This window comes from Gadus macrocephalus, chromosome 7 (genome assembly GCF_031168955.1).
Source record: "Gadus macrocephalus chromosome 7, ASM3116895v1".
Lineage (NCBI taxonomy): Eukaryota > Metazoa > Chordata > Actinopteri > Gadiformes > Gadidae > Gadus > Gadus macrocephalus.
Window position 1 is genome coordinate 25,505,138 of NC_082388.1, and position 12,515 is coordinate 25,517,652.

General features: G+C 50.3%; 2 protein-coding genes across 16 annotated transcripts in view; both read right to left on the reverse strand.

Moving 5' to 3' along the window:
- Positions 1-1,054: 1,054 nt before the first annotated feature.
- fam76b (family with sequence similarity 76 member B) lies at positions 1,055-8,651 on the reverse strand. 7 transcript variants are annotated; one of them, XM_060057672.1, is made up of 10 exons: positions 7,725-8,651; positions 6,971-7,035; positions 6,626-6,680; positions 6,189-6,344; positions 5,608-5,798; positions 5,298-5,348; positions 5,000-5,077; positions 4,092-4,254; positions 2,834-2,935; positions 1,055-2,182 (listed from the first exon to the last, which is right to left on the reverse strand). In XM_060057672.1, exons 1-10 carry the CDS (start codon positions 7,809-7,811, stop codon positions 2,099-2,101), a joined length of 1,032 nt encoding a protein of 343 aa, XP_059913655.1. In that variant the 5' UTR covers positions 7,812-8,651; the 3' UTR covers positions 1,055-2,098. The 7 variants fall into 7 exon arrangements, with proteins under 7 accessions (XP_059913655.1, XP_059913658.1, XP_059913657.1 ...); XM_060057675.1 differs by having other exon boundaries at positions 4,092-4,224; positions 7,725-8,322; XM_060057674.1 differs by having other exon boundaries at positions 4,092-4,227; positions 7,725-8,319.
- A 140-nt stretch (positions 8,652-8,791) lies between these two features.
- The window catches only part of mtmr2 (myotubularin related protein 2), a 13,535-nt gene continuing 9,811 nt past the window's right edge, over positions 8,792-12,515 (reverse strand). For 6 of the 9 annotated variants that reach the window (XM_060057665.1, XM_060057666.1, XM_060057664.1 and 3 more), the window contains exons 15-18: positions 11,580-11,756; positions 10,807-10,961; positions 10,674-10,757; positions 8,792-10,364 (exon numbers count right to left, since the gene is read on the reverse strand). In XM_060057665.1, the coding sequence (XP_059913648.1) occupies positions 10,748-10,757; positions 10,807-10,961; positions 11,580-11,756 (342 nt within the window). In that variant the 3' untranslated portion in view covers positions 8,792-10,364; positions 10,674-10,747. Of the gene's footprint in view, positions 10,365-10,482; positions 10,962-11,579; positions 11,757-12,515 lie in introns of those variants that run through there. The other 3 variants (XM_060057660.1, XM_060057662.1, XM_060057659.1) reach the window with 2 other exon arrangements.

Here is a 12,515-nt window from a genome sequence, read left to right on the forward strand (position 1 = left end):
ATGTGAATGGCATCTTCACTGTGTTAACATGTTTTAAAAGATTCACGTGTTCCTGTCTGGCTGTTAGCCCTGTAATAGTCTGCAGCTGTGGCTCATAGATTAATTGAGCCACACCTTTTCTGGTGCTCCTTAAGAGGGCCAGAGTTCTAGACTGGAGGGCGCTTGAGTTGTGCAAGTGACTCGACTGTTGTGGTATTGTTATTAAGTAAAAATATGTTTTTACCAACAACATTGTGCGTCGAGGAAACTCTTTTTCACAGGGACAAAATGCACAGATAGGAAATCCTAGAAATGGAAATTTTCTGGGTATCCTTGATCTCTTATAGCACGGTATGATGTTACACTGGCACAGCATCTTAGAAAGGCTGCCTCTAAAAAAACACCGGATATCTGTCCTGGTGCACTCAAAATGATTTTTTTGATTCAATATCAGAGTGTGTTTTAGGTCAAATTTGTGCCCAGATCAAAGAGGGGGGGGGGGGCGCCTGCTATGCGTCTGCATACCCCCCAGAAAGTAGGCAGTTGCGCCCCTGCGTCCGGAACTGGTCTCAAATGTTGTGAAGCATACTCTTACACATAATACAATAACAATATTTTATAAAATATAAAATATACAAATGCATACAAATAATATTTTAAAATGAGGATCTCAGAATTTAATCACATCTGTTGAAATATATATAATTTTTTTATCAAATCAATTAATTTCAAACGTTTAAGGGGGTTCAAATCATGGAGAACAGGCGGAGCAGTCGTTTTAACACTAGGACCTTCCCAGCCCTGGAAGTCACGGTTTTCATTCCCAACCGCACGCGCTTCTACAACCCCACTGGATCCACTGCTTCACTTCTTGCTCCCAGTGTCAAACGGGTCCTCTCGTAGCTCGGTCAGATTACACCGCAGTATCCATGTTGGAAGAAATGATTCACCGTGATGAGATCACATCCGGACCTAAGCTCAACATGTTGTGAAACTACAAGGATAGTGATCTTCTTACCAACAGCGAGGAGAAAACCTGTTGAGTAACAATAAAAAAAAAAAAACACCAGGAAGCCTCATTTAGCCACTTTTAATAGTTTTAAAACATTGGGATTGGAAAAGAGTATAAAAGTGATCGTGTGTGACAATATGAAACCAGTTCAATATGCAAGGTGTGATGCCTCCTTTAAAAAGTCTCATCCTCAGACCGGTTAAAACCAGCGGTATGCGTACTCACTAAAACGATACAAGCAGTAGCTTCAAAATACAAACGCTGACCCCATATACAGCTTTACAAATGATCCGCTGAACTCACAGAGGGAGGGACGACAAGAGTCCAATGTACATTAAGGAGTCCGCTGCGCTCGTAGAGGAAGGGGGATAAAAGAAGAGTAGAAATTTACATTATAGTCTACGACCACATATGGCAGTTCATCATGCATTACCATGGTAGCCCCAGTGAGGAAAAAAACCACCAAGCACCGTCGCAGTCACATGACAACAGAGTCCGGCCTAGTCCAGAGCCGGGACGACACAGACCGGACCGGACCGGGTCCAGGTTGTTCTCCGCGTCGACACTGAGAAAAAGACCCTCTGCTGACCACCGCCGCCGCCTCCTCTGGCTCCGCCTTCTCCATGTTGAGGTACGTTGTATAAAAATAGGACTAACCATAATTCTAGAAGCCGCCCGTCGTTCAGAGTACCGGGACTCGGGTGTGATGATGATGATGATGATGATGATGATGATGATGAAACATAAAGCGAAAGGAATACGGTTGAATAAATAACATGAGACCCAGAGAACCCAGGGGGATTCTGGGAGATGAAACCACGCCCCCTCCGCAGTGCTGGAGAATAAAAGGAGAGAGAGAGACACCTTCCCTCCCTCCCCCCCCCCCCCGGTCAGACCCGCCCCCTCAAGGGTCCGAGTCTTCAGCACCAAACCCAAACATGTCAATACCCCTGGACGCTCTGCTGGGGGGGACGGCTCCCCTCCGCCCGCTCTGGGGGATCCCGACCGTGTCCGGGGCGGACCCCCCCGGGTGTGTTGATGGCGTTGGGCAAAGCCCGGGAGGGGGGGGGGGGGGGGTCCGGGGTGAAGCTGCTCTGTGATTGGTCGCTAGGTGAGGGAGCTTCCTGACCGGTCGAACTTCTTCCCCTTGGAGAGCGCGGCGACCTGCTTCAGCAGCTCCCGGTTCTTGGTCTGCGGACACAGAGCACATCCCGGGTCAAGGCTAAAGTACACTACTCTGACTCCGTAACCACGGAGACCCCCCCCCCCCTCGAGCCTTCGAAGTTCTCCGTCGGGAATGTCGGATGAGCGATGCAATTCGCCGCCCGATCACAAGGTGCAAAGTAAACAAGATGCAAAAGAAGTACAAAAGTTACACAAATACTACCAAATAATACAAATAGACAAGGATAATTAAAGACGAAAGGCGGTGTTGCTGTCGTGAGAGGAGACAGACCGGAAAAGCTGATTCTGGAAATGATGTTGTTAGAGGACCGATCACAGCCCTCGCCATCTCCATCCGTCTCCGTTGCGTTGACGGAAAGTTAATAGAGATTTGATGCGCATGTAGAGCTACAGAGAGGGTCTCCTATGACGGAGAGGGCTCTCCGTGTCTACGTACAGCACTTTACGGAGTAGTAAGAGAATCTTGGCCACTTCACTTGAGACTTTGATCTGGGACAACGATCAAATCTGATCTGAATAAGGCTACATTGCCAACGCTAATACTTGTGGGAAGTGGAGTTTTAAAAGCCAGAGGCACAATGATAATATTGAAATCAAAAACCTCATGAAACATATTCAACATGTATGTAGAGAGACGTGTCGGGAACAACAGGCTACCTGCTGCTGCTCCATCGACTCCTTGTGGGCCTTGTCCATGTTGTTCATCTTGACCCGCATGTTCGATTCCTGGTACTGGAAGTCGGCTTTGATCTCCGTCAGCTGGGAGGAAACAAGCCGTCGGTCAGTTGAGTTTGGAGAACGGTGAGGAGGTTCCCCTCCTGTAACTTCTTCAGGAGAAGTGCGCATAAAAGACCGAGGGCCGCATTTCAGGGTCCACCCAATCAGCTATGCTGTCCTTTGGACTCCTGGACCGGTCCTCACTAGGGGGAGAGTAAGGCCCAATCCCATTTCTACCCCTTACCCCTTCCCCCTCCCCCTTGTTTTGAAGGGGTAAGGGGGCGGGGTAAGGGGTAGAAATGGGATTGGGCCTAAGCATTTCAGCAGCTATTATTGAGAGTCTAATGCATCTTAGGCCCAATCCCATTTCTACCCCTTCCCCTTACTCCTTCAAAACAAGGGGGAGGGGTAAGGGGTAGAAATGGGATTGGGCCTTAAACTCCAGGACCTGGGTCTAACAGGACTATGGTCTAACAGGACCTGGGTCTAACAGGACCTGGGTCTAACAGGACCTGGGTCTAACAGAACTAGGGTCTAACAGGACTAGGGTCTAACAGGACTAGGGTCTAACTGGACTAGGGTCTAACTGGACTAGGGTCTAACAGGACTAGGGTCTAACAGGACTAGGGTCTAACAGGACCTGGGTCTAACAGGACCTGGGTCGAACAGGACTAGGGTCGAACAGGACTAGGGTCGAACAGGACTAGGGTCTAACAGGACCAGGGTCTAACAGGACCAGGGTCTAACAGGACCAGGGTCTAACAGGACTAGACAGGACTAGGGTCTAACAGGACTAGGGTCTAACAGGACCAGGGTCTAACAGGACCAGGGTCTAACAGGACCAGGGTCTAACAGGACCAGGGTCTAACAGGACCTGGGTCTAACAGGACCTGGGTCTAACAGGACTAGGGTCTAACAGGACTAAGGTCTAACAGGACTAAGGTCTAACAGGACCAGGGTCTAACAGGACCAGGGTCGAACAGGACCAGGGTCTAACAGGACCTGGGTCTAACAGGACCTGGGTCTAACAGGACCTGGGTCTAACCGGAGTCCCACAGGTTTAGCCTGGCGTCTCAGGGTCTATGAGCTAAGAGGTAAATGCATCTTAAACTCCAGGACCAGAGACCCCCCCCCCCCCCCCCCCCCCAAGAGTGTTTCGGGGTCTACGAGCCGACCCCGGTGGGTGCACGGCGGGCACCTTGCGGTCTTTCTCCAGGATGGTCTGGTCCCTCTGCTGCAGCATCCTCTTCATCGACATCACCTCCTCCTTCAGCTGGCTGATGAGGATGAAGTTGTCCGTGCCCCCGGAGTCCATCGACTGAGTGATGGAGCTACTGGTGAGGGAGAAAGTACTGGTTAACCTACAGACCAGGGAGGCGGAGACAGAGGTTAATACACAGAACACACAGGCACAGATACTGGGTCAAACACAACTGAGAGACTAGAGAGGAGGAGATACGGCCAGGAGCAGGGAGAGGAGATACGGTTAGGAGCAGAGAGAGGAGATACGGTTAGGATCAGAGAGGAGGAGATACGGTAAGGATCAGAGAGGAGGAGATACGGTAAGGATCAGAGAGGAGGAGATACGGTAAGGATCAGAGAGGAGGAGATACGGTAAGGAGCAGTGAGGAGATATGGTAAGGAGCAGTGAGGAGATACGGTAAGGAGCAGAGAGAGGAGATACGGTAAGGAGCAGAGAGGAGATACGTAAGGATCAGAGAGGAGGAGATACGGTAAGGATCAGAGAGGAGGAGATACGGTAAGGAGCAGAGAGAGGAGATACGGTTAGGATCAGAGAGGAGGAGATACGGTAAGGAGCAGGGAGGATACAGTTAGGAGCAGAGAGGAGGAGATACGGTAAGGAGCAGGGAGGAGATACGGTAAGGAGCAGAGAGAGGAGATACGGTAAGGCGCAGGGAGGAGATACGGTAAGGAGCAGTGAGGAGATACGGTAAGGAGCAGAGGAGTTTGGAAGGGTAAGTAAGAAACAAAGAAAGTAAAGCATTGCTACCAAAAACCATCGATTTACTAATCAGCGTATGAATTTGTTTCTTCTCCCATTTTATTAATCTGATGTTAACTTGAGGAATGAATGCTCTATCTAACCTGTCTCCGTTGGACGGCTTCAGCTCCAGTTTTGGTTTCTTCTTGGGCGTCTCCTTCTGGATGGAAGACGACTTATGGCTGCAGAGAGAAGCGAGACGGACGGATGAGCACCGGGCAGGAGGCGCAGAGACGCGGGGAGAGAGAGAGAGAGCCGAGGGAGCAGGAAGGAAGGAACAGAGGGGAAGGAGGAACAGGAGGAGGAGAAAGAGCTTGGAAAGCAGAGGGGGGGGGAGCAGCAGTGGGGAACACAAGGAGCAGGAGGAGGTCAGGGAGGAACAGAAGGAGAGCCGGGTCTCACCTCTGCTTCCATAGTCCTGGCTCCTGCTCCGGACTCAGACTCCCACTCAGTCTGTGAACAACAACAACGTCGTCAACAACACAAAAACCTCCCCCAACATGGCAACATTTGAGGCCGCGATGCAATTAAGACACCCGTCTGTCTGGAGGCTAGACCTACTCGCTCTGGAGTGGAACCCCCATAGGCTGCTGGCTATCTGGAGGCTAGACCTCTTGGCTATAGAGTGGGGTCCCCCATAGTCCCCGTAGGCTGCTGTCTGGAGGCTAGAGCTCCTGGCTCGCGGGCCGGGTGACGCGGGGGGCCGACCTACTTGTGGTGGGAGCTGCTGTGGCGGTTGTGCGGGTGCTGCTGCTGGTGGTGGTGGGGTCGGGAGTGCTGGCCCTTATCACCGAGGGAGGAGGAGGAGTTGGAGGAGCCAAAGCCCTTCCTCTGATCCTTGGTCTTCTGCAGCACGCGGCGGTACGACAGAGTACACAGCCAGCACAGCAGCTTACCGTCCACCTACACACACACACACACACACACAGAGTTACACACACACACACACACAGGTGTTACGAGAGAGTACACTGCCAGCAGGGTAGCTTACCGTGCACCTACACACACATAGTTACACAAACACACACACATATAGGTGTTACGAGAGAGTACACTGCTAGCAGGGCCGCTTACCGTCCCCACCTACACACAAACACACGTTTACATCCAACAGTCTACCCGCTGATCTACAGAGACTTTCAGGTGAGGCGGACAACAATCAAAGCATTCGGTCATAATTGGAGAAGCCACAAAGAACATTCCAGAAATTCCCAACTGCTTGATATTCCGCATTCAGCTCGAGGCGTGTGCGTGTCTGTGTGTGTGTGTGTGTGTCACCAGGGAGGCGCGTACCTTTCTCCGGCCCTCCTCCTTCCTGTCGAAGGCACACTGCTGCTTGCACTGCTCACAGGTCTGCGGTGGGCCGTACTTCTTCTCTGAGTTGGTGCAGCGCTGGCACTTGGTGCCGATGAAGGCAGCGATGATGTTACAATACTGGCAGGGCTTGGGCTGCAGGGGGGACAAGGGGTTAGCGGGTGAGTACACAGCACGCCCCCGCAGGGGGGACAAGGGGTTAGCGGGTGAGTACACAGCAAGCCCCCATAGTAGGACAATCCCCCACTGAGGGATACCGTACAGAACATGCATAGAAACAGTGCAGGCCAAGGCATTACAACGTCTTTATACTCAATACAACTACTTCATCATTAATAATGATTGATTAATAACAGCCCAATCAGAAGGGAGAACAGAATGTGGTTGGATGAAGACAAGAAGACGGATTCACTCACCGTCCCAAACTGTTTCACATTCTGGGCGCATTTCTTGCAGATTGTGTTTGTTTTACTGGGAAGAGAAAGGTAAAGTCAGAGCACTGAGACAGTTCCTAGGTCGAGCTGAAACACTGAAGTAGCACTGCGCTGTGAGACAGTTCCTCGGTGGTTCTGAAACACAGAGCACTGTGATGCGAGACAGATCCGAGGAGGTGCTGAAACACAGAGCACTGTGATGTGAGACAGTTCCTCGGTGGTTCTGAAACACAGAGCACTGTGATGCGAGACAGATCCGAGGAGGTGCTGAAACACAGAGCACTGTGATGCGAGACAGATCCGAGGAGGTGCTGAAACATGACCCACCTCTCCTGCTGGAACTCCGAGCGGCAGTACGTGCACTTCACCATGGGGTGAGCGATGCGACACTCCTGGGGCCAGAAACAAATAGACAGATATTAAATACAGATACACTGGTATACAGGCCGAACTAACAGAACAATACAATACAACGTATTATCCACTCCATCTGAGTTAGGTCTCACAACCTTAAACCACAGAAAAAAGGTTGAGATAAACAAGTGAAATGATCAATGTCTAGACTTTTTTTTTAATTTCCTGCTCTTTTAAAATGTGTCATCCTTGCCTATTTAAAAGGAAATTTGGATGGAATGCCACCCTATCTGTGACTTGTATATCTATATCTAAATATCATGGACTTTGTGTTTATCGGAGATGACGCTCTAGTCTGAGTCAACAAGACAATAAAGACTGCGTGGTGTTTTAAAGTTGATAAAGATAAATGATACGTTGCCTCATCCATATAGCAATATAGTAAAACACTCAATTGCAAATCACTTAAGTAACTCGTTATTACGAGTGTGTGACCGCTGTCGAAGAGTTGATCTGTGTTCGGATCAAGCTCTCAACGTGTTGCTCATCCATAGCACTAAAGCTTACATTACATAAGACCCAGGCGGGCCAGTGCCTGCATGTTGCATCTCAAGGCTCGTAGCTCGGTCGTCAGTCCGTTTCTATTTACATTTTGTTCAAAGCCACTAGCTGGGACTGGACCACCACCAGCCACCCACACACACACACACACACACTGAACACCCACCTTGCAGAGCTGCTGGCCCTGGGACAGCTCCTCGAAGGGGTACCGCTGGTTACACTTGGTGCAGGCGTACAGAGCCGTGGTGGCCATGCTCTCAGCGGGATCACCTGGACGCTGCTGCTGCTGCTGCTTTGCTCGGCGCTCTGCCTAGCGGCTAGCGATAGCAGATAACCTCCGCTAGCTGGCTAACTCGTTAGCCGAATGTAGCCCTGGAGGTAGCCTGAGATTAGCTTTAGCAGGCTGGGTACCAGGCGAAGAACAATAAACTCAGAACATCAACAGCCTCTCCTTGCGGACGTGGAGGCGGAGTGATTATCAGCGGATATCGATCACTAGCGATCGATCGGGTCGGGAGGTGGGGCTGGTCGGCCGGGATCAAGAGGGTCTTTTTACAAGTTTCCTCGGTTCTAGTCAAGAGAAATGTATTTTCCTGTTTTCCTTCTCTCTTTTTTTGTATCGGCGATGTCGTCATGTCCCCGGATGTGGCCAAGCGGATGTTGGCACCGACTGCGGAAGAAAAGACGGCCAATCGGGAAGCGGCATCCAAGCGCGGTTCCACGTTTTAAAAAACTCAGCCAATTACAGATCGGCGTGTTTGGAGACGCACCTTAGGGTGCCTGCCACTTTTTCAAAACAATTCCTTTGTAATTAAAATACCGGTGGGGTGTGATTATTAATAACCCAGGGACATAAGACAATCCAATAGAAGCCGCACGGCCCTTCTGTCACTGATCCAAACATCACAGCTCATTGTTCTCCTGAGGTCTGCCGGGCCGGCGTCACGCGAGGACATAGGGCAGCCAAACAAACACAGCATGACATCACGAACATGCAAAGGTTGTTCTCCTCGCATGCCCCAAGTCTAAAATGTAACGTCTAATTATAACATCACAATGAACAAAAGTAAAGCACAATACGATGAACACAAGTGTGCGATAATATTGTAATATTCACCTTTTCCATACATCGTTGCCTATGAAGAGCATACACAGACCACTGTTGGTCGACACATGAGCAGTCTTTTGGTGAGCTGGACATCGTAACTAGACGTAATAAGAGATGCGAAGAGGTCATGGCGCCACTTTATTATGGGATGGATCACAATATCTGGTTCATCAATCACAAACTGTAACAGTGACCTCCATCTCATGCTAGGTTCCACGTGTACATAAAAAGGCACTAAATCGTATCTCTAGATCTGGTAATGTCCTGAAACTCACACCTGAAGTACTCACTATGCAGACAAGTCATACAATGGTTGGGCACCTTGTTAAATCGCTGATTGTGCACCTGGTTTCCTTGTTAAATCACTAGTTACACACCTGGTTAAATCACTGGTTGCACACCTTGTTAAATCACTGGTTATACACCTGGTTAAATCACTGGTTGGGCACCTGGTTAAATCACTGAAGCGGAACGCAGACAGTGTTAAAAAAGGCACAGATGTCTCCTCCCATTAGTTATGGCAAACAACCTCTCAAAACATTATTTTTCTTAGTGTATAATCCATGTTGTCTCATTTTAAAAACAATAACTCCCATGTAACACAAAAAGTTTGGCCCAAAGGTCATCTCTCGCCGGTTGGATGAAATCATGAACACATATTGACTCAACTTACAACAAGCTGAGAAAGCGTGAAAACATGTCCTTCATAAAGTAGAATAGTGTTGTCACGTGTTAAGTTTGAAAAGTGAAAGGGTGTTAGTTATCATTAAGAGGAATATCATAGTGTAGCTATACTGTTACGCTCTAAACGTGTCCACGGTCGACCGTCGTATCGTTTTTTGGTCACACTACTTAAGAGTTGAATCCAGTTCCTGGTTGAGTTTTGGTCGCGTTCCAGAGGACCCAGAGCCCTACCGGGATGTGGTTCAGTGTACAGCACACCTGCATGCGTCATGGCTGGCAAGTGAGCGTCGACGCAGACGCTGTGTCTACATTAAGCCCTTAGAGAGTGTATACAAGCCATACTATTCATTAATAACTTAGTTTAATGACCACTAGTGTTTCTAAGAGGATCAGTCCTTGCGTCTGATTGGCTGATATGATGGAGCGTTCCCATTGGATGATGTCTCAACCCTGGAGGTTGGGAGGCGGGGCTACAGCACCTCTGCTCTGGTCGCTAAATACGTCTGGCACACACACACACACACACATACACGCACACATACAGACAGACGCACATACACACACACACACTCTCTTTGGTGCAGGGCGGTCGTTAGTGTGGAAGGTATGGCCCGTGGTGGGTAGAGTCTTCTAGAAGGTATGGCCCGTGGTGGGTAGAGTCTTCTAGAAGGTATGGCCCGTGGTGGGTAGAGTCTTCTAGAAGGTAGGGCCTGTGGTGGGTAGAGTCTTCTAGAAGGTAGGACCTGTGGTAGGTAGTGTTCTAGAAGGTAGGACCTGTGGTAGGTCCGACCCTGAGGAGCTTAGGATGTGTAGAAGCCGGTAGAATATTGGCGACAGCAGGGTCTCTTCTAGAGGGAAGGATATTCTAGAAGGTAGGGTTCTAGAAGGTAGGGTTCTAGAAGGTAGGGTTCTAGAAGGTAGGGTCTCCTAGAAGGTAGGGTTCTAGAAGGTAGGGTTCTAGACGGTAGGGTTCTAGAAGGTAGGGTTCTAGAAGGTAGGGTTCTAGAAGGTAGGGTCTTTCTTCTAGAAGGTAGGGTCTCCTAGAAGCTAGGGTTCTAGACGGTAGGGTCTCCTAGAAGGTAGGGTTCTAGAAGGTAGGGTCTTTCTTCTAGAAGGCAGGGTCTTCTAGAAGGTAGGGTCTTCTAGAAAGTAGGGTCTTCTAGAAGGTAGGGTCTTTCTTCTAGAAGGTAGGGTCTCCTAAAAGGTAGTATTCTAGAAGGTAGGATATTGTAGGCAGTAGGATGTTCTAAGGTAGGGTTTTTCTTCTGGAGGGTAGGGTCTCCTAGGCAGTAGGGTTCTAGGAGGTAGGGTTCTAGAAGGTAGGTAGATCTCCTAGACGGTAGGATATTGTAGGCAGTAGGGTGCGCTAGAAGGTAGGGTGCTGGAGGAGGTGGAGGTCAGACGAAGGTCTGGATGGGGGGGTGGAGCAGGTTGGGGTGGGGGGGGTCAGACAAAGGTCTGGACGGGGGTGATGGAGCGGGTGGGGGACCCCGCCCTCTCGGAGGAGGAGGAGGCGGAGCGGTTGGTCACCTCCCTCTGCAGCTCCTCCACCCGCCGCTGGAGCTCCGCCCGCCGGGCCAGCAGCTCCTTGTAGCGCTGGTGCACCGGCTCCTGCACACGCGCACACGCACACGCACACGCACACACACACACACACACACACGCACGCACGCACATACACTCACACACGCGCGCACACACACATACACACACGCGCGCACACACACACACACACACACACACACGCACACACATACACACACGCGCGCACACACACACACACACACACACACACACGCGCGTGCGCACACACACATACACACACGCGCGCACACATACACACACACACGCACACACACGCGCACACACACGCCACATTAGGTAGGCCTACGTCACATCCTCCACACCAGATAGTGCCATGGCAAAATACTACGAAGGAACAAAGTCTCTCTATTGCTTTACAGCCTACTCGTGATCACATGACCAACACACATGTAGGAATGCCTAAATATACGCACAAACTGTATAATAAATACAAAAATGTATACATATATATATATATATAAATCAATAAAAACTTAAATACACTTAGAATAACAAAGAGAGATAAGCTTATCTCATTATTAAATTGAGCTGATAAACGTTATATTCTGTCCCACTTGGACCCGTTCTGGACGTTATTCAGACCTCTGCTCCAGAAAGGGTGGACCTGACCCAAGCACCACCCACCTGTGGCCTCATGCGGGGGTTCCAGCGGACGTAGTACCCCACCCAGAGCTCCAGGTGGCGCAGGCTGACCACGGGGAACAGGACGTGGTTGGAGTAGTTGACGTAGAGCGGGTTGCTGAAGTCCTCCAGCTGGCTGTTGATGAACGACCACAGAGACATGCTCCTCTTGGGGAGCTCCTGCAGAACCACCACCAGCGGTTAGGAACCACGCATCAGTGAGGAACCACAAGCAGTGAGGAACCACACGCAATGAGGAACTACACGCATCAGTGTGGGAACCACCAGCAGTGAGGAACCACCACCAGCAGTGAGGAACCACAAGCAGTGAGGAACCACCAGCGGTTAGGAACCACACAGCAGTGAGGAACCACAACCAGTGAGGAACCACACGCATCAGTGAGGAACCACCAGCATCAGTGAGGAACCACCAGCATCAGTGAGGAACCACCAGCATCAGTGAGGAACCAACAGCATCAGTGAGGAACCACCAGCATCAGTGAGGAACCACGCATCAGTGAGGAACCACAAGCAGTGAGGAACCACAAGCAGTGAGGAACCACAAGCAGTGAGGAACCTCCAGCGGTTAGGAACCACACAGCAGTGAGGAACCACACGCAGTGAGGAACCACAAGCAGTGAGGAACCACCTTCAGCAGTAAGGAACCACAAGCAGTGAGGAACCACAAGCAGTGAGGAACCACACGCAGTGAGGAACCACCTTCAGCAGTGAGGAACCACACACATCAGTGAGGAACCACACACATCAGTGAGGAACCACCTTCAGCAGTGAGGAACCACAAGCAGTGAGGAACCACCAGCAGTGAGGAACCACACGCAGTGAGGAACCACCTTCAGCAGTGAGGAACCACAAGCAGTGAGGAACCACACGCAGTGAGGAACCACACGCAGTGAGGAACCACACGCAGTGAGGAACCAC